General features: G+C 39.7%; 5 protein-coding genes across 6 annotated transcripts; 2 read left to right on the top strand and 3 right to left on the bottom strand.

Moving 5' to 3' along the window:
• Window positions 1-426: 426 nt before the first annotated feature.
• Window positions 427-1,768, bottom strand: LOC9320218. The gene has a single exon (XM_021033803.1). The coding sequence runs from the start codon at window positions 1,567-1,569 to the stop codon at window positions 598-600; it is 972 nt and encodes a 323-aa protein (XP_020889462.1). The 5' UTR covers window positions 1,570-1,768; the 3' UTR covers window positions 427-597.
• A 1,869-nt stretch (window positions 1,769-3,637) lies between these two features.
• Window positions 3,638-8,027, bottom strand: LOC9322256. The gene is made up of 2 exons (XM_002884105.2): window positions 7,394-8,027; window positions 3,638-5,045 (listed from the first exon to the last, which is right to left on the bottom strand). Exon 2 carries the CDS (start codon window positions 4,787-4,789, stop codon window positions 3,830-3,832), a length of 960 nt encoding a protein of 319 aa, XP_002884151.2. The 5' UTR covers window positions 4,790-5,045; window positions 7,394-8,027; the 3' UTR covers window positions 3,638-3,829.
• On the bottom strand, window positions 4,670-8,151 carry LOC110224132 (RING-H2 finger protein ATL56). The gene is made up of 2 exons (XM_021031797.1): window positions 7,394-8,151; window positions 4,670-5,045 (listed from the first exon to the last, which is right to left on the bottom strand). The coding sequence occupies exons 1-2, from the start codon at window positions 7,933-7,935 to the stop codon at window positions 5,042-5,044; spliced, it is 546 nt and encodes a 181-aa protein (XP_020887456.1). The 5' UTR covers window positions 7,936-8,151; the 3' UTR covers window positions 4,670-5,041.
• Window positions 8,152-11,220: 3,069 nt separating this feature from the next.
• On the top strand, window positions 11,221-11,844 carry LOC9322255 (EG45-like domain containing protein 2). Of its 2 annotated transcripts, XM_021033032.1 has the most exons (3): window positions 11,223-11,375; window positions 11,445-11,715; window positions 11,798-11,844. In XM_021033032.1, exons 1-3 carry the CDS (start codon window positions 11,261-11,263, stop codon window positions 11,802-11,804), a joined length of 393 nt encoding a protein of 130 aa, XP_020888691.1. In that variant the 5' UTR covers window positions 11,223-11,260; the 3' UTR covers window positions 11,805-11,844. The 2 variants fall into 2 exon arrangements, with proteins under 2 accessions (XP_002886189.1, XP_020888691.1); XM_002886143.2 differs by lacking the exon at window positions 11,798-11,844 and having other exon boundaries at window positions 11,221-11,375; window positions 11,445-11,719.
• Window positions 11,845-12,858: 1,014 nt separating this feature from the next.
• Window positions 12,859-15,624, top strand: LOC110230365. Its single transcript, XM_021033031.1, has 2 exons — window positions 12,859-14,689; window positions 14,764-15,624. The coding sequence occupies exons 1-2, from the start codon at window positions 13,979-13,981 to the stop codon at window positions 15,514-15,516; spliced, it is 1,464 nt and encodes a 487-aa protein (XP_020888690.1). The 5' UTR covers window positions 12,859-13,978; the 3' UTR covers window positions 15,517-15,624.
• The last annotated feature ends 10,950 nt before the right edge of the window (window positions 15,625-26,574 follow it).

Below are 26,574 nucleotides of genomic sequence, written 5' to 3'. Positions count from 1 at the left end.
GGGTCTAGCGATTTTTCAAACAAGGGCAATTACACATTAATTTGTCGGTTTTTATTTTTTCTTTCAATCCCCCTTGGGCTGGGATGGGCTGATACTATGAAGATGATCATCCAAGCCCACTGGTGGCTTTTCTTGTTTAGTTCAGTCCACGAAGAAGCCTCGCGTTCATGCTTTCTTCCGCAGCGATCCGTCTCCTCTTTAGTTCGAGACCCACACCAACAATGCCTTTTACAGTTTCTCTCACGCCAATGGCATGAGCCGTGGTCTGAAAATCATATTATTTTGCATTCTATAGCACTTTAATTTAAATAAAAATAACTTATGTGTAGTGTAGTGGTTTTCTCATTTTGATCGAAATGGATACTCAAGTCTTATGCGCCATTTTACAATACAAAAAAAAAGGCAAAAATATCTTGTCTATATATATAGCCAAACCTTAAAACAAAATATATATTCAACCAAACCTTGAAAAAACAAAACATATATTTAACCAAACTTTTGATTATTCAAAACCCTTTACCAAAATCCATGGTGAACTTCAACATATACAAACAACAATCCACCGATTAAATATTTTCTCTTGAAATATCAAGGCAATCATCCCATGAGAGTAGTAGTGGAAGACAATGCCATATATTCCACATCCCTGAGCGACTCAACGTCTTTGCCTTGGAGGCTCTTACATTGGAAATAAGCAACGGTGTAAGTCACAAGCTGAAACATCCTCACCGCAAAGACCAAACACACAAGGACCAAACCGGTAGTTAAGGTAACCGAGAACGATCTTCCCAAATTGATCAGCTGCAAGATTTGAGCTAATCCGAATGCCAATAAACCAAAGAAAAGATTCAAGAGAAACAGTTTTGTCTTCATCCCTTTAACAATCTTTGCAGCTTTCCCCAAAGCTTGGAACCCATAAGTTTCCTCTAGTATCGATATGACCATAGATAAGTTCCAATAGATAGCGAAATAGGACTGAGACACAGCGAATATAATCAATAAAGCACCAGCCTCGACTGCCAAGAAACCGATATTTGCCACGGAACCAAATTGTGTAGAGAACAAAAGGAGAGGACAGAGGATTATAAAGAAGAGGAACCCAAAGCCAAGACTGAAAAGAGCAATGTAGAAATACGTCACAAGAGGTCCCTTCCAAGATTTGAGGCTCAGAGCAGGAAAATCTTTGATCTTGAATTTTTCATCTTTAAAAGTAAGAGCCGATGCATGGACGATGACTAGAACAGAAAAGAGGTTGATGATGGAGGAGACGGCCGTGAAAATGTATGAATGACCCACAAATTGACGAAAATCTGCAAAGACTCTCATAAGACGGGCTGCGTATTCCGGGGAGGTTGGATCTGTCGTAGGCAACAAACTTGATTCAAGGATCAAGTTTGTGATCTCCGGTACAATGACAAAGAGGTTAAAGAAGTAAACTAAACAATTGAGTAAGAGAGGGAATACCAAGACTGAGAACATCAACTTTTTGTTCTTGAGAAATAGTTTGCGGGATTCATTTAGAATAGCCACAACATCCTTTAAAACATTCAAGAACGAAAATCGAGCCATGGCTTTCAAAAAGAAAAATGACAAAAGCTCTTGGCTTATTGGTTTTTGGTAATGGTAGTGAGGGTTTATAAGATCAAACCCATCTGCCTAGTGCTTATATACTACTAACCATTAGATTATGAACCACGCGCTTTTCTACGTAAAGAGTCTTTGGCTTGTATCTCGGGGTAGCTTCGTTTATGGAGATTCTTATCATCCATTTGACTGAGTCCAAGTCCACATAACCCACAACGTATTATTATTTCATATTAAATCCAAAATCAAACGAAGAAACCAAGACTTAGACAAATTCAAGAACAAAGAAACCGAAGCATAATGCATCGATGAAACGTCGTCTAAATTAAATGATGACTTCCTGACCGCGACATCATTGCAAGTTGGCTTCGTCATCAAATCTACGTGATCAACAACATTCACTTCATCTATTCGTGTTGAAACGGTCGAGAACCGTGTAAAAATGAAACATAATCTACATCTATTTACATATATATGTTATTGGAGAGTTAAGAGATTCTATACACCAATGAAGCATTTGGTTTCCTCAAACGAACAAGTCATCAAGAATGAGTCATAAACTATATGGTCATTAAATTCAACTATATGAGATGTCAAACCATCATTGTATTTACAAAACATAGAAGAATATCAGAGCTTCAAACACTCTTAGAGGATGGTGAAAATTGCTAAAATGATTATAACTTCTAATCAAAATATGATTGAAACAAATCAAAAACAAGAACCAGAGCACTTAAAAATCTAGCAAGCTATTCCTTCTATGACCAAAACATCTTCATAATTCCCCTTCTTGTGGATCTTCCTTCCTCAATAACATCTCTTTTATTTAAATCTAATCTTTTTGTTTTTACGGTTAAATAAATTGTTTGATATAAATTGTTAAATAAATTTACGGTTAAAAAATTTACGTATCATCCATCGTTTTTGTAAATAAATTACCAACTCATGGTCATTTACTTATACTTTTTTCATTACTTATGTACAGTATATAACATTTTATATCGCTTAATGTATAAGTTTCCCCATTAAAAAAGAGAGTATAAGTTTCCCCATTATTATATCTCGTATAACAATGTAGGTTTATTTTGGTTTTAAAATAGTATAGTTGCCAATAAATTTTAGATTGAAGTTTGAATATCTCAGCCCAAACCAAAATCCACATTGAAGTTTGCTTTTGGATTTTTGGTGTGTATTTGAATATTTCATGATAGTTACATCAGGTTTTCACACCCGGACATTTTTAGTCTTTATTTTATGGGTAATATTAATAATAGCCAAATAAAACACTGAAATTAAGAAAATAGCAGAGAGAAAGTTTTTTGTTGCAAAATAGTCATGGACCCACGTTGTCATAAGAAGTGAAATACCAAAATTATCATTTGCTTGTTGCGAGATCAACGATATGCGAAACAGTTTCGTGAAATTTTTCAAAATAGCATGTAACATTTAAATTTCACGTGTTATATTTAACTAAAAGACATGATATTTCAAAGAACATAGTAAATTTTTAAGGAAAACATTGTTACATAGTATTTTTTTTAAGACAGCGAGAGTTTATATATTCGTTTTAACCAAAAAATCTGAGAAACAATTGATAAAGCCTTGTGGTTATCTTGATTTGAACCAAGTCACCATACAACCTCTGTATTTGCCATCCCCTTGCTCGCGAATCGACGAAATTCTATTCCGAACTTGCTTATCCAGTCTTTTGACTAGTTGGCTTGCTGGAATTGGAGTCTCGCCATGTCATCTTTTGTTTCTTTCTCCCCACAGAGCATGTATTGAGAGCTGAAAACAATACCTTAGAAGAAACAGTTGATCATGTCCTAAGGAGTTCTCCTTTAAGAGGTTGATAATATGGTGCCATCTAGTTGTGTATCGCGTGGAGAGAAGCTTGGAGACTAGCGCAGACCAGACTTCTCTGGAATAGCGACACATAAAAAACAGGTGAATACCTTTTTCTAATTATTATTTTGGTTGCTTTCTATAAAACTTTATATCAAAAAGATAATAATTGTTGTAGTATAGTGGTTTTCTCACTTTGATCGAAATGGATAATCAAATCATATGCGGCATTGTATAGAAAAGCAAAAATACCTTGCTATATACATACATATACAACCAAACCTTTGATTATTACTTTGTAAGAAAACAAACTTTGATTATTAGAACTCATTTACCGAATCCATGGTGAACTTCAACATTCTTAAGACAAACAAACTATATACCACTTCTATAGATATAATCAAGGCAATCCTCCCATGAGAGTAGTGGAGGACAATTTCGTATATTCCACATCCCTCAGCGAGTCAACGTCTTTGCCTTGCAGGCTCTTACATTGGAAATAGGCAACGGTGTAAGTCACAAGCTGAAACATCCTCACCACAAAGACCGAACTCACAAGGACCAAACTGGTGGTTAAGGTAACCGAGAATGAACTACTCCAATCTATCAGTCGCAAGATTTGAACTAATCCAAATGACAATAAACCAAAGAAAAGATTCAAGAGGAATAGTTTTGGCTTCATCCCTTTAACAATCTTTGCAGCTTTCCCCAAAGCTTGGATCCCATAAGTATCCTCGAGTATCGATATGACCATAGATAAGTTCCAAACTATAGCTAAGTAAGACTCAAAGACTGCGAATAGAATCCATAAAGCGTGAGATTTGGCTACCAAGGAATCGAGTTTTGTAGAGAAGAAAACGATAGAAAAAAGGATTATAACGAATAGGAACCAATAGCCAAGACTGAAGAGAGCAATGTAGAAATTAGTCACAAGAAGTCCCTTCCAATATTTAAGGGTCAGAATCGGAAAATCTTTGATCTCGAAGCTATCATCTTTATGAGTAAGAGCCGATGCGTGAACGATGACAAGAGTGGATAAGAGGTTGATGATGGAGGAGACGGCGAAGAAGATGTATAAAGAACTAACAAACTGACGAAAATCTGCAAAGACTCTCATAAGATGGGCAGCATATTCCGGGGTGTTTGGATCTGTCATAGGTAACAAACTTGATTCAAGGATCAAGTTTGTTATCTCGGGTTTGATGGCAATGGCGTTGAACAAGTAAACTAAACAATTGAGTAAGAGAGGGAATGCCAAGACTGAGAACATCAACTTTTTGTTCTTGATAAAGAGTTTGCGGGATTCATTTAGAATACCCGCAACCTCCATTACAACATTCAAGAACGAAAACCGATCCATGGGTTTTGAAAAGAAAAATGAAAAAAAAAAAACCTCTTGGCTACTGGTTTTTTGGTAATGGTAGTGAGGGGTTTATAAGATCAAACCCATCTGCTTAGTGCTCATATATACTACCATAAGATTGATTGGTTGACCCGCTACTTTTCTACGGTGGAAAGAGTCTTTGGCTTGTATTGTACCTCTGAGTAGCTTTGGTTATGGAGATTTTTATCATCCATTTGACTGCGTCCACGTCTACAGAACCACACAATATTACCTATTCAATCCAAAATCAAACGAAAAAAAACCAAGACTTAGACAAATTCAAGAACAAGAAACCGAAGCATAACACATCGATGAAAAGTCTAAACAATGACTTCCAGACCGCGACATAACTAGAGATGTTAAAGAGAGAAAACAAGAGTTCGGTAACATGTTCAACAACGCAAGTTGCCTTCCTCATTAAACGTAACAAACGTGATCAACAATAGCTTCATCAATTCGTGTTGAATCGGTCAAGAAACACTGTATCACCGTTTAAAAACTGAAAACGACTACATATCTATCTCTTTATATCTTATTAGAGAGCTTAGAGCATGATTATCAAGGGTCTCTTAATGTTGGTTCTTAGGAGTATTTAAGTATTAATTTTGTAAAAAAGATAGTTAAGAGTTTTCATTTTTGGGTTAAGATTTATGTGTCTTTAATGGTAGGCTCTTAACATGTGGTTCTTAGAAAAAAAATATTAATTTTAAAAAGAAATTAATTTAACAATTTTAATTTTAAAAAACTTAATAACTGTTGCAAACGAAAACTTAATTTTTGAAGTTTAAATGTTTTGGTTCTTAAAAATTGTAAGTGTTTTGGTTAAATTTGAAGTGTTTTGGTTAAATTTTTTGGTTCTTAAAAGTGTTAGTAAAAATTTGGTTACAACACATATATAGCAATGAAAGAGTGGTTTGATGAGATGGAGAGAAGTGTTTGTGTTTTTTGTAAAACAAAAGTGTTGTATATATGGAAAAAAATAAAGAGTTAGGTACAAGAACACAAACTAGGAAAAGAACACAACTACATGATATAAAAATAATGTTTTGTGGTGTGCAATCATTCACAGAGACATGTTGCTAATTAGAGAACAAAGATGATCCACATGTAAGATGACCCAACCAAACTTGAAAAGCAAAGATGAAACAAATGAAACTGGTCCAACCAAACTTGTCCAAACCAAACCGTAAACAAAGATGAAACTGGAAACAACAGGAAGACTAAACAAAAGCAAAAGAAAAAAATGCAGCGTAAGAGATCATGTATCGATAAGATTGATGCCTAAAACACAATGTGGTTTTGACTTTTTGTAGTCTAGCAATGAAGGAAGGGAAAATCGAACTAGTAATGAAGATAACTTAGAACTTTAATCAATGCTTCTTAAAACAATTGCTAACATAGTTAAGTTGCAGATATGAGGACAAAAGTAGATAAAGAAAAAGATATAACTACGTTGTGAGGACCAATGGTGGTGCCAGTCCAAGAACGCATATAGATATCATCTCCATTATCCATTCCATAGCTCACAGTTCTATCCCCAATACCTTTCTCCCCACGTTCAAGCTCCTCCAACAACCGGAAATTCTCCGAAACTATATTGTAATAACAATCATAACAATAGAATTCATATCACGAACTTTCAGTAAATGAAAACACAAAACCAGATATGATCCTCAATAATCAAAAAGGTAAAAAAAAAAACAGAACGCAAGCAATTAATTAGATTAGCCAAATCATAGAGACAATTTCGATAACAAGCTAAAACCTGGCAATTATCAAATTGTCAAAACGAATCAAGTTATTAACAAAAATTCTCAAATTACCAACAAACAATATGATAATCGAGTGAGATAATCACGAAAGATCAAATTATTCCAAAAAAATCAAACCCAAGAACCAAATCCTAGCATCGAAAACCATAAATCTCCAAAGAGATTCATACTAATCGCAATCACAATCACAATCAATCAAAAATACTTTTAGGGCTTTGGAGATCCATTACAATAAACAAACATGGTTTATCCCCAATTTTCCACCTCAAGAAATAGAAGTTAAATCAAGCGATTGACAAATAGAACAATTAACTGAATAAAACGATGAACTGAGAAATAATAAAACGTACCATTTTTTTCAATCGAGATTGATAAAATCGATCTTCCTAGTCTCCTCCTCCTTGCCTGTGATGTTCGTCGTGGAGAGAGAGAGAGAAACGCGTAAACGACAGAATGAAATCGGAGCAATTTTTTCTTTCTCTTGTCTCTGAGTGACACCTGTCCGCCGCTTAGATAAATAAATGTTGCTTAACTAAGCAACGTTCTTAAGATTAAAACCATTTTTCATTTAATTTTAATTCTTTATTTCCTAAGATTTATGCTAAGGCACCACCGTTAAAGATGGTCTTAATGATTTTAATCACTATAAACCAATGAAGTAATTAGTCTCCTCAAACAAACAAATCATCAAGAATGAGTCATAAACTATAACTTAATGTTGAATCCTTCAAACATTGTTAAATGATTATAACTTCTAATTCAATAATGATGACTAAAACAAAACCAAAACAATAAACAGAGCACTTACAAATCTAGCAAACTACGTCTTCTATGACCAAAACATCTCCATAATTCTCCTTCATGTGCATCTTCTTCCCTCAATCTAACCCTAGCTCTGCAAATCGGGCAAGTCGAGGATTTGAGCAACCAAGTGTCAACACACTTCCGATGAAACACGTGTCCACAGCCAGGAAGATTCCGACACCATTGTCCTTGTCTGAATCCATCAAAACAAACCACGCAATCGCTCTCGTACCGTGTGTATGTGGTGGGTTCGGAGAATTTGAATTGGGGAAGCTTTTTCACGAATCTTGAAGATAACCCATCAGAGGATTCTTGTCGACGATTACGACGGCGACGTCGGTGGTGACGATGGAGAGAAGAGAGGAGGAGAGGGAGGATAAGAACAGAGGCGATGCCGATAAGAACAAGGAAGAGAAAGAAGATTGAAAACATGATTAAACCGACGAGGAATACAGAGAGAATCCTTGTTTTCGGCTTTGGCGGTGGAGGAGACGGCGAAGTAGACGGTGGCTCGCCGGAGATTCGGTAATTATTGGTCGGAGGCATCGGGCAAAATAAAATCTTCTCTTTCTTTTTTTGTTATTTCGTTGTCTGGCTTCTCTTTCTGTGTTTATGTTTACCAGAATCTAATGTGAAAGCTAAAGAAGGTAAGATTTTGATGTTTTTAGCGAACTAAAATGCTAAATCAGACACATTTCCAAAGTAGAAAATGACGCAATCAAAAATATTGTCAGAGAAAAATAAATTGATCTTATTCAGTAACGTTTGGTTATGTGATGAGATACTTTTTATTTTTACTTTTTGGCCTTTGGATCATGTGATAAAAGATTTTAATTTATGGTTTTTTTTTTTGGCTCCATATGTCTAAAAGAATCTATAAAATAATAAGAAATATCTTCTCATGATCTCATCCAAAACATAATTTTAAACATTATCATGAAGGAAAAGCAAATAACATCCCACTGTTTTCTTAAGACCTTAGTATGGAAGAAGATGGAATATTCGAACTTCTAATTTAGTTTCAAAGTAATATTCGTGAACTTGGAGACCTATGAAACCGCTACTAAATCTAAATACTCATTCTGAACAGTATAGCGTCAAATCCGGATATTGGGTATTGACTCAGATCCTGAACAAGAGATCTTCATCCCAAGAAGTGGTTCAACCAAGCTTAGATCCTCTTTACCAAAAGATTTGGAAGCTGGAAGCACCTCCCAAGGTACACCACTTTCTGTGGAAATGTATTAGCAACAGTTTATCAGTAGCTGGGAATCTTTCTTATCGCCATTTAACAAGGGAGGCTGCGTGCTCTAGATGCCCAACCAAAGAGGAAACAGTTAACCACTTGCTGTTTCAATGTTCTCTCGCTAGACTAGTTTGGGCGATGTCTCCCATTCCTGCCCCTCCTGGGGGAAGTTGGGACGACTCAATATACACAAATCTTTGGAGGGTCTTCAATCTGCAACAGTACCATCCTAACCTAGCCTTTGAACCCAAATTGATTCCTTGGCTTTTATGGAGGCTTTGGAAGAACAGAAATGATCTCACCTTTAAAGGGAAAGAACAAGATGCTTTAACATTGGTAAGCAAGGCTGGAGAGGATGCGGATGAATGGGAAAGAAGAAATGAGGATAGAGAGGCGAGAAAGCTTCCAGCAATGGACCCGCAGCCACAAGTAAAGTGGAAGAGTCCACCACAGGGATGGGTTAAATGCAATATAGACGGAGCCTGGCCAAGAGCAGGGGATCGTTGTGGTATAGGATGGGTGCTAAGAAATGTCAATGGTGAGGTGCTGTGGCTGGGAGCTAGAGCTTTTCGGCGGACACAGACAGTTCTCGAAGTCGAGGCAGAAGCTTTAAGATGGGCGGTGGTCAATATGCACAAACTTAACTATCGTAAAGTGATCTTTGAATCAGACTCACAAGAGCTCATCTCTTCAATGACTGGTGAAGAGGATAGGCCTTTCATAGACCCGATTTTGCAGGATATCAAGCAACTCCTCCACCATTTTGAAGAAACCAAGTTTGTGTATTCGAGAAGAGGAGGAAATGAAGTAGCCGATAGAATAGCGAAGGAATCTCTTTCGTTTTCGAATTATGACCCTAAGTTATATTCTATTGTGCCAAATTGGGTAAAATCTCTTGTGGATTTAGACAAATGTAATTGAATTTGTGGTGAATGAAAAGTTGATGTTGAGCAAAAAAAAAAAAAAAAAAAAAATACTCATTCTGAACATAGATTTGTCGTTTAATTGTTACGGACGTTTTGAAAAGAGTTTTAATACATTTTCTTTTTTGATACCTTTTACATTTTATACATTCTTTGGTTTGTTCTTTTTTTTTTTTTTTAACAATATACGATATGTAACTTTAAACTTGGACGATGATATAACAACAACCCTAACTAAAAATTTAATAGGTTACATACTTACATATTTTGGGTTATCATCTCGTTTTGTTCGTGTTCTATACAAGAAACACACAAATGGCAATACTTGAAAGTTAAAATCTCATTTTGTAATTCTCAATCTTTGATTGATGAATAATAGTGACAAGCCGACAAAGGCAACTTCCTCGATAAGGGCAAATCGTTATCTCAACTCAACCACATTTGATCAAATCTCTTTCTTAGCTAGAAAGTTTATAGTATTTGTTAGAGATTTTGGCCTTCAGCCCACTAAGCCCAATTATCCTCCAGAATTTTGGAATTCATAAACAATGATGACAAAGAGAGATTTGTCTCTCTTGTAAAGAACGCAAACAAATTTGTTTTTCATACTTCATCATTTGACTAATTTTATTGGTGTTATATGACAAACTAAACTCATCTAACTAACAACACATTTTTACTGGAAGTGTTCTCTAAGATGAGTCTCTTAACATGGGACAACAAAATTTTTATTATTTCAATATATGAATTTTTTTAACAGCGAAGAAACTCTCTCCAAAATATTTCAAAGTTTGGAGAGAGTTTCTTGACTTCACTATTTAAGAACTCACATATTTTATTATTAATATTATTTCTCTTTAAGATGAGAGAACCATGTTAAAAAAATTTCAATAAAGAAAATCTTAGAAATCCCACATTTGGTGTTATAAAAAGAGTCTAAAATAAAATACAAGAAATCTAGACGGATTATATGGTTTTTTGTTTTGTATAAATGTAAATTTTGTTCACCAAAATTTGTTTGTTTACATCAAATGCATTTTTATATTTTAACTTTGTTGAATTTAAGACAGGAGGAAAACATACTATGAAGAAAAGCAGCGCAATGAGGTAAGTTAAGGGCGTGAGCCAAGCCAAACGAGGGAGTTAATCCATCCTCTATGAAATTTGAGCATTAATGTTTCATAGTTTTGGACTTGTAGAATGAGTGAGCTCACCATATTATGTGAATTGGTTTGCTTGGTTCTGCTTTAAACCATTTTTCTAAAAATAGCTTTAAACCATTTTTCTAAACCATCCATCTCTAGTTTCTTGGAAATTTCCTTCGTACCTTTGTCAAATACATGCCACATCATTTCTTTCTGCCAAAAAAAAAAAAAAAAAAAACAAAATTTCAAAAAAGTGAACTTTAAATTTCAAACCCTCGTGGAATTTTCCTTCACACATCATCATCATATATTCATATTCATTCAATTCACCAAGAAAATTTAGGTGGAGTAAGAAACAAATTGTCCACCTTTACCAAAAGAAAAAAAGGAAAGAAACAGATTGTCCAGTATGAAATCAATACAATAAGTAATGGAAGACTTGACGTAGACCAAAGACTTTTCCTTTTTACTTATAGTCTTTGGGTCCAATTATATATAAATACTCGCTTCCCTTTGCTTCATTATCTCACAAACAAGTTAAAAACATCATAAAGAAAATGATAAAAGTGGTAGTAAAATTTGTGGTAATGATGATAGTGTTTGCACAAATCTTAGCTCCAATTGCTGAAGCTGCTCTAGGAAAAGCTGTCTATTACGACCCTCCCTACACTAGTACGTATACATATTTTTGTTTCATAAATTATAAATATATCACTAATTATAAATTAATGATGTAATTAGGGTCTGCGTGTTACGGAACACAACGTGAGACGATGGTGGTCGGAGTCAAGAACAATTTGTGGCAAAATGGTCGAGCTTGTGGTCGGAGGTACAGGGTTCGATGCATTGGTGCTACGTACAACTTTCCTGGAGCATGCACTGGTCGTACCGTAGACGTGAAGGTAGTTGATTTCTGCCGGGAGCCTTGCAACGGTGACCTTAATCTCTCTCGTGACGCTTTCCGGGTTATCGCTAATATTGATGCCGGTAACATCCGCGTCGTGTACACACCGTAAGTTTCATTCTAACATCTTTTCATCGTATCCAAAGTTTAACATTTTCCTAATAAATTTGACAATTCTTCTTTTCTGCAGGATATGAAGTTGATGCTTGATACACACTATAAAGCAAAAACAAAAAACGAGAGATGATTTCGTGGTACTATTCCAATAAATTGAATGGAACTGATATATAAATGTGGATGATCCTTTGTGTTTGAAATAAAAATTCTATGTTGATCCTCAAAATCACACAAGTACGTTTTCGTAGTTTTAAGGGTGAAAGAAGAATCTCTTATTTAATGACGAGCCGACGATTACAAAAATGGACGAGCTAAAAACTGAGTGTACGAGCCGAGCCGCAAAGTACTCTGACGGTTGTACGAAATTCTCTGTAAAAGCGGTTTTTTCGGGATCTCTTTACAAACATTCTTTTTTGCTATTTATAGGGTGCAGAAGTAGGGTACACTGTGCGTATGAAATGTCCTTTTTACCCCTTTGGTTGGTGGAAAATCGAACTGGGCTTTTGCTGGGCTTTTGCTGGGATACATGGGCCTTTTTTGCTGAGTTTTGGCCCGTTAAGGGTTTTGGGCTCGGGCCCAAAACCCACCATCAACAGTAGCCCCCCAACCCTAGTGCGTAGTGATGACGCGGCTAGGGTTGCAATCATTTCGCCGTTCTCGCTTCGACTTCCTTCGCGTGTTTTCGAGGCGCGTGTGATGGACGTTCTCTTCTGATTCGTCCACTGCCGCTCCCGAGACGTTAGAAAACGGGTCGTTTGCGTGTCGAAGGCGGCGAGGTCGTGATGATTACGCCATTCTTCGAGGCGTGATGATGACGCGGTTTTTTTCTTCGACCGACTCCCTCTATAAATACTTCGCTTCCTCCTCATTTCTCTCATTCTTTCTCCGCATCGATTTCGAAGGTATTCTCTCTGTTCTCTCTCCTTTTCTCAGCGCGTCTTTTCTTATTTTCCGATTATGTCTTCAAGTATCGGTTCTTTCGACTCCATCTCCGACCATCGCCGATCTCGTACTTCCGACGAGTCGAATATCCGGTCTGTTGATCGTTTCCTCAACAAATCCGTCAGCAACTCCCGGGGTCGTAGATCTAGAACATCTTCCGGATCGTCGGCCTCGTCCGTTGCCAGAGACTCTCCTGCTGTTGCAGAACTACGACGTCGCGAGCTCGAAAGTCGCGTGGGAGCAGCCGGACCGAGTGCAAATCCTAAGTCCGTTGCAACCATGCGCCTCCGTGATGATGACAGTGACGCGGCGTCTATGGATGAGGATGACGTACCGCTTATTAGACGCAAATCTTCTATCATTAGAGCGGCTCGTTCTGTTGGCCCATCGTCTGATGTCGCCGATCGTTTGGACATCATTCCATTGACGAGGCGGGCGCCCGCCCCGGTTGGGTTTGTTCAGCTCGGTGGACCAGCACCGGGAATTCCGGATTACCTTCAACCGACGTCGTCGACGAGCGAGACGATTGAGCTTTCTCTCCATTTTTGCGATGCTCCAGCTTCCCTGAATACGCTCATCCCGAACCCGTGGGATCGTCCCTGGACTGCTCCGGAAGGATATCTTTGCGTATACGAAAAGCTCATCACTGACTGCGGGCTGACTTTTCCAATTCCGGCGTTCTTGCTTCAGTACGCTTCGCGGCGAAAAATGGCGTTTGCGTAACTTTCTCCGGCTGCTATCCGGAATGCTTACGGCCTGATTCGTTTGGCCAAGCAGTGCGGCGTCGAACCTCGTTGTTCTCTGTATGAGGAACTGACGACGAAGAAGAATTTCGGGAAATCCAAGCCGGGCTTGGTGTATACTCAGTCTTCGCTGACCCCAAAGTTGGTCGTTGGTGCGAAGAGTAAGACCAACGATTGGCTTCGTTGGTACTTCTTTGTTAAGATCGACAACGATTCCGCGGGGGACGTGGTCGTCACGAATTACCATGGGTGGACTGTTTCACCCGGTAGTTTGCTTATCCCTCCGAGGTCGATCCCTTGTTAATTGATTGTCTATCTGACATAATTTTCTCGTTTCTTTTGTAGTTCGTTGTCCCAAGATCTTGGACCCGTATCCTGAGAAACTTCGCGACGACGTCAAGAAGATTCTAGCTTTGTGCCCGTATACCTGGCCCAACGAAGAAGACCCTGTTCGTCGCCCTTCCTCAAAGTCCAAGAAAGCGAGTCGAAGAGGAGGTCCTTCGAAAGCAAGGAAGGCAAACAAGATTCCAGGTCGGCCTTGATCTTTCCCTTCTTTCTTTATTCGTTCGATGAGTGCGTACGATTTTTCTTACATTCTTCTCTCCCCTTTCTTTTACATACCAGCTCCTTCAAAGACTATGGGAAAAATGAATGTTGACGCGGTGGGCGATTACTCATCGAGATACAAGAAGAAGTCGTCGGTGACGCCGTCGAAGAGGATAAGCCGGGAAGAAGACGAGGCCATGGCCTTAGGGAAACGTCTTTCCTTAGCCGAACACGAGGCTAAGGAGAGTGAACGACGATCTTCAGGTCGTCGGGATAGGAGAGATGAGGGTGACCGTCGTGATCGACGCAGTCACGATGTTGTCGGTGCCGATCGTTCGGAAGCAAGATCCGACGTAGAGAGGGAGAGGAGGGAGAAGGAGGTGGCTGAAGCGCGGTCAGCTAAGCTACTTGTTGCCGAGACTTCTCACGATGTGCCCCTAGGCGGCAGGGAGGTTATTTTGTATGACGACTCTCAGGTCGAGCCGACCAAGAAGCGGGCTGCTGATGAGTCCGAACCGGTGCGTTCGGACCCGACCAAGAGACAAAGGACGGCCTGGGCCCCTGATTATAGGTGGCGATATGATTATAACGGGCGCGACGTCCATATCTCGACTGATTCCACATCTTGTGCGGAGCTGTTCCGCAAGCTTCACGTCGGTCCATCTCCCTTCTTCGAGCTTCAAGATATGTGGGAGAGAACGGCGTTCACTGACGCTGCGAAGAAGACCGTTGCGGTAATGCCCTAAGAACTTTTGTAATATTTTTAAGTGTTTTGTTCTCTAACCCAGTTTCTACTTCTTTCTTGTAGGCCATCGGCGCGATTGACAGGATGGCGTATATGTACGAGCGTCGTCTCCGCGTTGTTTCTGAGCAGAACACGGCCTCGAAGGACCACCAGAGGGCCTTGGCAGCCGAGACGAGGAGGGCTGATCAGGCGTCGAAGGGCTTGGAGAGTGCCAACTCCGAGGTGCAGCTTCTTCGTGAGGAGGTCGCCAAACTGAAGGAGGAACGGGATAACGCTCTTTCAGAACGGGAGCGTTGTCTTGAGGAGTTGTCGAAGTCCCGTGTTGACTTTAAGAACTTGGCCGAGCAGTCACAAGCCGAGGAGGCAAGGCTTCGGAAGCGGCGCACCGAATACGCTCGTAAGGCTCTCAAGGAGGCTGCAGACCAATTTCAGCAACGTCTTGACGGGATTCAGAGACACTTTACTACCAGGGACGCGGCATATCCCAAGTTCCTCGATTATAATCAGGCGGTTGGGAGCGTTGACCTGCTGAAGGCGCTGGCTGAAACTGGGGAGGTCGTCTTGAACTCTAAGGACGTAATTGAGAGGCTTGAAGCTGATGCGGAAGAGCTTAAGAACGAGGTCAATGCGTTCGACATTGCCGAGCTGGAGGAAGGCTGGAATGGCGTCGGAAATCTCTTCACGGGCTCTCTCGCTGCTGAAGAAACCGAAGTCGTTGATGGTGAAGTTGCTGGCGACGTCGAGGCTGTCGACCAAGTCGTTGGTGATGGCGACGCCCAGATCGGAGATCCTCCTCAAGATGAGGCCGCGTCTTGAGTTTTTATGTCATTATTTTTTTAAGTTATTTGCCGCGTAGTCGGCTTTTGTAAGACTCTTGCCACTTCTGTTGGCTTTTCCTTTATTGAATATCTATTTCGTTTGCTATCTTTTTCGTATGCCGTCGATATCGTTCCGCGCAGGTTATTGAGGACGACCTCAATAACTTGGTCGATAATCGTGTTTGGGTTGGACCCAAGACACTCGGTGGTACGACCTGCGAGGTCGTACCGCGCAAGTTATTGGGGACGACCTCAATAACTTGGTCGATAATCGTGTTTGGGTTGGACCCAGAACAGTTTTAGGTGCGACCTCCGGGGTCGGCTTATCCTGTTCGACTGATTAAAACGAGCGTGATTGCGAGTTCGGCCTCGGCTTACGTGATCAGTCGTTTTAATCGTGCGAGTATGGAACTCGGCTTTCGTTCGATTAGACACCGGGCCAGGGTGCTAATGTATTTCGTTTCGTTTGTCTTTTAAAAAGATAGATTTTATTAATATTTGCAGCTGTGCCTCGTAAACGAGGCTGCCTACGTACCCTCTGATCGGAGGGATCAAGCCGCTCGTAGTTCACATTACATAGTGAGGCGTCGGTAAGGCCGAGCTCCCTTCTTTTTTTTTTTTTTTTTTTTTTTTTTTTTTTTTTTAATAATAGTATCGCTTCAGATGCATCGAATTCCATGTGCGGGGGACTTCGACGCCGGACATTGTGAGGAGTTCGTAGTCTCCGGGTCGGACGATCTTCGATATCTGATAGGGACCTTCCCAATTCGCGCCTAGCTTCCCGGCGTTGAGTTCGGCCGTGTTTTCGAACACTTTTCTGAGGACGAGGTCTCCTTCGCTAAAATGCCGATTATGGACTTTCTTGCTGTAGTATTTCGCTGCGGCGAGTTGATAATTCTGGATTCGACATAGCGCGGTGTTGCGGTTTTCTTCCAGGTCGTCGAGACTGTGCCTCATCATTTCATCGTTGAGGTCATTATTCTGTATCATCATGGAACGTCGGAGGCTCGTACACCCTACTTCGGCCGGGGCCATCGCTTCCATTCCGTAGGCTAATGAAAACGGGGTTTGTTCGGTGGCGCTGCGCGGGGTCGTTCTATATGACCATAGGACGCCGTCGAGTTCGTCTGCCCAGACTCCTTTTTTGGCTTCTAGCCGTTTCTTGAGTCCGGCGAGGATTGTTTTGTTTGTTGCCTCAGCCTGGCCGTTGCCTTGGGGGTAACGCGGTGTTGACTTGTTCAGACGAATTCTCCAGCTAGCGCAGAAATCTTCGAACTGTTGCGAAATAAACTGCGAGCCGTTGTCCGTGATTATTTCGTACGGTAGGCCATGCCGACAAATGATGTATTTCCAAACGAAGTTTTGTACGTCTTTGGCTTTGATCGTTGCATAGGATTCGGCTTCGACCCATTTGGTGAAGTAATCAGTCATGACGAGGATGAAGCGTTTTTGCCGCGAAGCTGGAAGTGGACCAACGATGTCCATGGCCCAACGCATGAAAGGATATGGCGCGGCGCCAGCTTTCATCAGTTCGGTCGGCTGGTGGATGACGGGGGCGTGTCGTTGGCATTGCTCGCATTTGAGCACGTAGTTTTTACAATCCGAGATCATCGTCGGCCAGTAGTAACCGAGCTTTCTGATTTTGAGTGCGAGAGATCGTCCTCCTGAGTGGTTTCCACCTGCTCCCTCGTGCGTTTCTTTCATGACTTCTGCCGCGTCCGCCTTATGGAGGCAGCTGAGCACTGCCCCAGATGCGTTGTACCGAAGTAAGCATTCGCGGTATAGAGCATATTTGGACGATTTGGCGCGTAGACGCCGTGCTTCCCATTTGTCCACCGGAACCGTCCCATCTGACAGGAAGTCGCGTATTTCGAGGCGCCAATCTTCGGGGTCGCTTATCGGATCTGGTGCGGCGCGGCTGCACACAAGGTTGATGGATTCGACCCCCTCAATGCTGGGGTGGTCGATGCTTTCGACTGGTATGACGCGACGAAGGTCTGGGTCGGACGTTGAGGCTAGCGCTGCTAGGGCGTCTGCGGAAGCGTTATCTCCCCGCGGTATTTTGGTTAGCTCGAACTCTGTGAATTGTTTGGACAGACGCTGGACGACCTTGAGGTATGCGTCCATTCTATCATTTCTTGCTTCGTAGTCGCCGCTATATTGACTTGCTACGAGCTGTGAATCGATCAATGCGCGGAGTCGTCGGACGTTCATCCCAATTGCGAGTCGGAGTCCAGCGATAAGTGCTTCGTATTCGGCGACGTTGTTTGTCGCCGCGAAACGTAGCCGGAAGGACTGCTCCAACATTTCGCCGGTTGGGGACACGAGCCTGATGCCGACGCCCGATCCATGCGAAGAGGACGAGCCGTCTGAATAGAGGGTCCAAGTACCATTCGTCTGATCGGTGCTTAGTGCGGTGTCGTCCGTGTCTATTACTGGTAATTCGACGATGAAGTCGGCGAGGACTTGAGACTTCATGGCTGGTCGAGCCCGGAAGTCGATATCGTATTCACTGAGTTCGACGGCCCACTTGGTCATCCTTCCAGACAGGCTCGGACTGTGTAATGCGGCTTTGATAGGTTGGTTCGTAAGCACGGCCACGGTATGAGACTGGAAGTAGGGACGCAACTTTCTTGCCGACGTAACGACTGCTAACGCAGCCTTTTCCATTGTAGGGTATCGGACCTCGGCCTCGATTAGCGACTTACTTATATAGAAGATTGGTCTCTGTTCGCCGCGGTCATCTCGTACTAATACCCCGCTGACGGCCCAACTGGATACGGCTATGTATAAGAATAAAGTTTCGCCGTTCTCAGGTTTTGCGAGTACTGGTGGCGTTGTCAGATACGTCTTGAGTTCGGCGAACGCTTTCTCGCTTGCGTCGTCCCAGGTAAACTTGTCTCTCCGCTTTAGGAGGTTGTAGAACGGCAAACATTTATCCGTCGATCTTGAGATGAATCGATTGAGGGCCGCGATCCGGCCGGTCAACCGTTGTACTTCCTTGGCGTTTCTGGGAGAGGGCAACTCCAGTATAGCGCGAATTTGTTTTGGGTTGGCTTCTATCCCTCTCTTGGTGACGACGTAGCCTAGGAACTCACCGGAAGTTACCGCGAACGTACACTTGGCCGGGTTCAGCTTCATTTGGTATTTGTTTAGCACGTCGAAGCATTGTCGGAGGTTCTGAACGTGGTCGTCAGCTTTCAATGACTTAACGAGCATGTCGTCGATGTAGACCTCGACAGTTCGGCCGAGCTGTTCGGCGAACATTTTGTTGACGAGGCGCTGATACGTTGCTCCGGCGTTTTTCAGGCCGAATGGCATCACCTTGTAGCAGTACGTTCCGCGATCGGTGATGAAGGACGTCTTTTCCTGATCGTCCTTATGCATGAGAATTTGGTTGTATCCAGAGAAAGCGTCCATGAACGATAGGAGCTCGTTCCCTGCTGTGGCTTCGACGAGCCGGTCGATATGCGGTAAGGGGTAGCTATCTTTTGGACAGGCCTTGTTCAGATCAGTGAAGTCGACGCACACTCGCCACTTACCGTTTTTCTTTTTGACTACGACGGGATTTGCCAACCACTCTGGATATCGGACTTCGATGATGGAGCCGGCGCCTAGTAGCTTTTCAACCTCGTCATTTACTGCTTTGGCTCGTTCCGGACCCAATTTGCGTCTTTTCTGCTTCACAGGTTTGAATGTCGGATCCACGCCTAGCTCGTGGGACGTTATCGATGGGTCGATTCCAGGCATGTCCTCAACGCTCCAAGCGAAGGTTGACGAATTCTCTCTGAGGAGGGCCACAAGGGCCGCTTTGATTTCTGGACTAATTTCAGCTCCGATGCCGACGCATCGTAGTGGATCCGATGCGTCGATATTCACAAGTTCCGTCCGACTTAGTTCCGATTCCTCGTAGGATTTGCCCGGTGCCTTTGCTATTGCGGAGCGGGGCATGGGCTCCTCTTTCTTTGGTTGCTATAATTTCTTTTCGGCGCGGTTCTTGTGTTCGATCAGGAAACACGTCCGCGCTACTTGCTGATTTCCTTTGAGAGTAAAGATTCCTTGGTGAGTAGGGAACTTGACGCACTGATGATAGGTGGACGCGACGGCCTGCATTTGATGAAGCCATGGCGTCCCCAAGATTACATTGTATATCGTCGGTTTATCGATGACAACGAACTTAACCCAGGCGATCGTTCCGCCAACAAATGTGGGTAGTTTGATGGTGCCGAGAGACATGATGAAATCGCCATCGAACCCAGCCAATGGTCGAGAACGCGGCTTTATACATCGGTCAGCTACGTTCATCGCGGTGAGGGTGTCTTTAAAAATTAGGTCGACCGAGCTGCCTGTATCGATCATGACGCGCGTAACTCGACTGTCGCTGACGATTAGCTCGACAACCAACGGATCGTTGTGGGGGAGATCAACTCCGACGAGGTCGTCTTTCGTGAAAGAAATGGGTTCGATCTCCACGGAAGGTTGGCTCGGCGCTACTGGCCATGTTTCCATCATTTCGGCTTTCTTTCGACACTGCTTGATTGAACGGACCGAATCGTTGCAGTTTTGAAGACCGCCCATGATCATATGGATTTGTCGAACGACAGCGGGGGCGTCGGCGACAGCTTTGCCATGGCGTTGTCTTTTGGCCGAATCGTTTGCTTGATCGTCGCCTCCAGCTGCTCCGTCGGCTCGGTCCTGGAGGAATTGCCGAGCAGTGGCCTCGTTTCGTTTTTGGTTTTTATTGCCCCCTTGGGCTCGGTCACATTCGATGGTGATGCCGCCGCTCTTGTACTTAGCCATGAGGAGTCCTTGCAGATAGCGACAGTCTTCCGTCGCGTGAGCCTTGCTTTTATGATACTCGCAATACACCGGCCCGGTAGTAATGGCATCGGTATCTCTTGCCCATTTGTTCCATTGTTTGGGCGCCGTGTCTTCACTGTTTATGACGAACGTGGCCGGCTTTCTACCTTGGCTCGTATTGCGGTCGAGGTGCTGTCTTGGCTCCGCAGGTTTTACCGCAGGAGTTTCTTTCGGCGCTGATGCCTTTGTTACTCCGTGCTTTCGTGACAGAATGAGCCGTTCCTCTTCTAATTCGATGTACCTCGTTGCTCTATGAAGTGCGTCCTCGAGCGTGTTCGGGACATGGAGCGTGATATCATCCCTAAACCTAGAATCGTACCACACTGCGTTGCGCAGAGCAACGATTGCGGCTTCATCTGGGACGACGATCCGGGTAATGACGTCCTTGAAACGGTTGATAAACAACCGGAGCGACTCCGTGGGTCCTTGCGCAAGGGACCACAGGTCGGCATTGGTCGTCTGATTCTGTATGAGCGGCGAGTAATGCTTGAGAAATGTTACGGACAGTTCACGATAACTGCTGATTGAGTTCGGCTTAAGTCTTGAGAACCAGTTGAGGGCGGCACCGGCTAGATGCTCGGTGAAAATCTGGCATTGTCCTGCTTCGAAGTTCTTGTCGGTTAGTTCGGCTCGGTTGATCGCGATGGCGAATGATGTCAGGAATTCTTTTGGATCGCCCTTTCCGTTATAGGGATCGAGCTTTATCTTTTGGCGCCCCCGGAGTGAGACGCTGGTTATTCTTCGAGTGAAAGGAGTTTGCTGCGTTTCTTCAAGGACGCGGTCGAGTTCCGGTGCGGCACTTGTGGCCTTATGAACCTTTGCGTTCATTTCCTGGACAATACGTCGCAGTTCGGCGAGCTCTAGGTCTCGGGTAGTTTCGCTTGACGAAGTGACAGGATGGATTTGCCGGGTCGGCACTTGGTTTCCTTGAGCGGGTCGCACACCTTGCATCTGACTTGCGCTTAGGCGATTGATTTCGTCCTGAGCGCATGCCTGAGCTGCTGCCAGAGATTCAAGTCGCACGTTCGTCCTGGCTTCTTGCTGGCTCAGGTGCGTGAGGATGTTTTGGAGCAGGTCGTCCGATTCGCTGCGGTCCTGACTTCTTTGGCTCGTCCCGGCTCTAGTGTTAGCCTGTGGGTTCGTCGTGTTACGTCCGTTCGAGGGAGTTATCTGAGCATCAGGACGGGGTGCAGGGTGCGGTCCGATAGCTGCCGCGGTAGGTCCTTCTGGCGTCGGAGGTAGCGAAGGCGGTGCGGCTGCAGGCGTACATGCTTCTCCTCCCGAGCTGGAGGCACTTGCGCCGAGTGCGTTGTGGAATGCGTCTGTCATCTTTGCTGTTTCGTCGGTTCGTAGTTATGAGAGAAATCTTCGAGCTTCTCCCCTACCTGGCGCGCCAACTGTTGATCCTCAAAATCACACAAGTACGTTTTCGTAGTTTTAAGGGTGAAAGAAGAATCTCTTATTTAATGACGAGCCGACGATTACAAAAATGGACGAGCTAAAAACTGAGTGTACGAGCCGAGCCGCAAAGTACTCTGACGGTTGTACGAAATTCTCTGTAAAAGCGGTTTTTTCGGGATCTCTTTACAAACATTCTTTTTTGCTATTTATAGGGTGCAGAAGTAGGGTATACTGTGCGTATGAAATGTCCTTTTTACCCCTTTGGTTGGTGGAAAATCGAACTGGGCTTTTGCTGGGATACATGGGCCTTTTTTGCTGAGTTTTGGCCCGTTAAGGGTTTTGGGCTCGGGCCCAAAACCCACCATCAACATTCTACTATTTCCTATTTTAGTTTACAATTTCCCTTATATTAATTAATCCACGGTTATATATGTGATATCTCGTTTGTAGGGTTTAAATTTAATATTAGAAACCTATAAATTTAACAAAAAAAATTTCCAACCATTATGTTTTTTTTTATAACGATTTTCAATATATCAAACCCTCTTTTAAATTATTTAACGGAGTTTCATATAATGAATCTTAATTAAACTTATTTCATGAATTGAAGATAGCTGTATTTCAATAACTCTTGTTTGACTACACATAATTAAATAGATGTGACATTTTTTTGTAGTGTTGCAATAACTTTGATGCGTCCGACATTAACAATATCCGTAGTTCAATCAAACCAAACCAAAATGAATTGAGGAACTCAAATCAGTTTTGTCTACAATCGAACCGGCCCAAATCCAACGAAAGTAAGCTTATCGGTTTTCTTTCTTTTGAACCAAACAACTCGAACGTTTACCGAACCAAACCAAACCGGATCGGTACGATCTAAACTAGACTTATATAAACAATCCCTTTATTTGCAAGTTTGACTGTAGTATAGGTGTTTAGGTAAGTCCTCTAACATTGCCCCAAAATATATAGAAAGCCAATACATATATTTATCTATATCATTATAATATTTGTTTATAATTTTAAAACATAAAGAATATATTAAATGTTTATGATATATATAATTAATCTTATAACTTATGAATAGCTGAACCAAAAGTTTAAACCATATGACCAGATAAAAATTTTATGTGAAATTTATAGGTTGAAATTTGAAAATATGTATGTCAAAAAACTCAAAACTGAGCGGGCTTTTTTTTTTGTAGTTTTAAGAGTGAGGGGGCTTTCTCACCTTACCATCTCCTAAAATCTATTTCACTTTTCAAATAACTATTTTCTAATAATTGTTCTTCAATTCGTGAGCCTTTCAAAAGGCTATGTAAGTTGACCTAACAACATATCCTGGTTTTTCAATTATATATAATTGTTTATGTACCATAGGAAATTAAAACACAAAATCATAAACCAAAAAATGATAACAAGAAGACTAAATGGAAAAGGTTTATCTTTTAGCCTTTTAGCTACATTGTTCTACTAAGCATATAAGAAATTGTAAATGCACGAGACCATATTTGCCTCGAGTTAAAACATAAAACAGAGAAATCCATAGAACCTTCTTCCATGTCGCCTTCATGTTTCCCTCTTTGTCGTGTTTCTCCTTTCTCGACATATATAGGATGTTTGTTTACTGCCTAAAATTATGAAATGAAATACAGTTATTTCTTCTTTTAAATAACAATAGTTATGTGTTACCTTTTCTAGTGTCTCATTTTTTTTTATCTCGTACATTTAATTTGAAAACTGACTATTTTGCTCGCACTAAAAACACATACTAAAATGTCAACCCTTAATAAGATACCAAAAGACGTCAAATATAGGTGTGTCTACACTAAAAAAACATGTGATCATCAACCAAGGTTAGTGTGACAGTCAACGACATGAGCCATCTAATCAGAGATCCCATCTCACCGCAAAGCCGTTCCTAGTAGTACGAAGGCTGGAGGCGGAGATTAAAAAAATAAATTAATTTATATAATCAAAAAATTAAAAATCATGATTCCGATGTCAAAAAAAGAAAAATCATGATCTTAAATAAATAATTAACATAAACTCAAAACATAAGCATAATTTTCTTCTTCTTTCATATAAAATTATTAATAAAATTTTCAAGCCAAATTGCTCAATCTCTTAATTACAACAATCACATTAAAAACATTTTACTTCATTTAAATAACTGTATACTAATAAACCATTCATATTAAGTGTTTCTTTGGTCTAAGTATCTTATATCTTATATAATATCTTATATAATATGACAAGTTTTTTTTGAAAAAACTCTATTATCATGCCATTTGTCATCCTATGCATCTGACATGTGTCCCTCTCCAATTAATGGTAATTAGTGATGATTAATTTGTAATTATATTTAGAAAATAAAAGGGTGATTTTGAAAACTATCATATTTTTTAGTTTTCGTTTGAAAAATACCCTTTTTCTATTTCTAATGAAAATTAGAAATTTTTATATATAAAATGATAATTTCGTCTATATTTAAATTGAAAGCTGTATTTTTAGTAAAATTATAACTAAATTCGAAAATTGAGAGAAAAATTCAAAATAATATTAGTTATCCTTATAATTATTTTTTGAGATAAAGATAGTTTATTTATTTTATATATTAAATTTAATAAGATAATATCTAAAAATATTAAAAAGTCTATCCCTTAATATTGTATAAACAAAAAAAATCTCAACGTAATAATCAAAATTTTCAACTCCAAAGTCTTCTCCAATTTCAAGGTTAACGTAGATTACGACTTAACATTGGTATAATGATGTAATATACATGTATCATTGATTAAATCAACGTATGGCTTATAACTCTATAACATAATATTCTTTGTTTTATTTACATGTGTTATCGATTAGAGATGGAGTACCAAAAACTAATAGAAATCCAATCAAAAGTAATTTTAGTCAAGAGATTTTACAAAGTAATGATGACCTATTAAATTTAAATCAAATGAAGAAACATGATTCACTTGATAGGTGAATTCACAATTATTTTAGATTGTTTAAAAGAAATATTTAAGATAAAAATTATTAAAATTGTTAGTTATTTCAAATATTAATTTCAAAACTAAATTAATAGATTTTCTGTTTTACGTATAAATTCCTTTTTAATTAATAGTAAAATATAGTAAAGAAAAAAATAGTATATTTTTCAAAAAAAAGGTCAAAAATAGGGCATTTATCCAAATTTACTCAAAATAAATTTCAAAAAAACAACTGAACATTCGTTTCTTCTCTTCTCTAAGCATATCTTTCTAGACATTATAGTTAAGTATCCATTTTTCCCTTACGTTACTCTATCTAATAAATGAAAACCGTAGCATTATATTTCTTTAAGTTACGTTTCTTCTTCACATTGCGTTTTCATGTTACAAATCTCTTATTTAATCAATTTCATAAAATCGAGACACTTAGTGTGTTGTTCTTTTTATAGAACTTAAATATTATAAATACTCTAAACTTTTTTAAAAGTTTCTTATAAATTCTTATAAAGTTCAAATATTCATATTTAAAACTTCATAAAAGTTTTAGTTATATAAATATTTAATTTTTTTATAAAGTTTAATTTTACAAACGTTTAAATGACTATAATATTTAATTTTTAATAAAAATTAAACATTTATAATATTTTGAAACTTTTGAAAAGTTTCAATAAAATAAGGAACCGGAGTAAACCAGATAACAATTTTAATTTTGGGCGCCAGATAAATCAAGCTTCCTTCTCATTTGTATTCAGAATCATTTTGGTCCTTTTATAGTATGACTCTGAACCATTGCCCAAAATTTTAAGCAATGTGGGACATTGTATATATATTTTTTCTTCATCAATTGAATAATATATGTCCGTTTTTAAAATTTTAAATCATATTATATGCAGAAAAATATATTATTTTATTAATTATATGTATTTTACATAAATTCAAAATAAATTAAATATATGATCATATAAAAGTGTAAGAATAATCATATATTAATGTTTAAATTAGGTAGAGAGGTTTAAGGAAATTAGCAATTAATCAAATTTAGAAACAAAATCAATTTGTTATCATATTTAGAAGCCACAATTTCTAAAAAATTGTTTCAAAAATAATTTTTAGTATTAATTAATAGATAAACATTTATAACAATGACATTCTCTTGTAAATAAGTGCCAACTCAAAGATTTATTTTATATGTGTACTTCGAAAATGTATATATAGATTCAAATTGAAACGGAACAATGAAAGATGTACGTATACACTTTTATAAGATCATTTCCCATTTCTATTTCCTATTCTATTTTCTTAAAAAGATTTTACTCTTAAAATTCATTCTCAAAATTCATCAATGTTCTATAACGCATATTACACTAAATCAAGTATTCTTTTATTGTTTTCTTTTTCTACATTTTACCTTATTTCCCACAAATTGATATTAAACAATTAACAACAAATTATCTTATAATAGTTTATTTTAAAATATTATTTCATATTTATTTTAACTATAAATCATTACATAAATTAATACTATTCGAAAAGCAAAATGTAATAAAATTATTAAAATGACATTGTAAATTGAAGGATTGTTAGAAATGCTTTTTTCCAATACATTTTTTCAAAAATACAACCTACGTAAAATCTTTTTAAAATTTCCTTAAAAATCTAAGATTTACCTAAGTACGTATGTAACATTATAAAAGCATACAAATACTTAGATCGAGGCTTGAGTAATACTTACCATACAGAATTGCCTCATAAACCTTTTCAGGTTTAATGAGACGTATTTTTGAAAATACACAAAA

This window comes from Arabidopsis lyrata, assembly GCF_000004255.2.
Source record: "Arabidopsis lyrata subsp. lyrata unplaced genomic scaffold ARALYscaffold_3, whole genome shotgun sequence".
NCBI classification, from domain to species: Eukaryota; Viridiplantae; Streptophyta; class Magnoliopsida; order Brassicales; family Brassicaceae; genus Arabidopsis; species Arabidopsis lyrata.
This window is presented reverse-complemented; position numbering and strand designations above follow the sequence as displayed.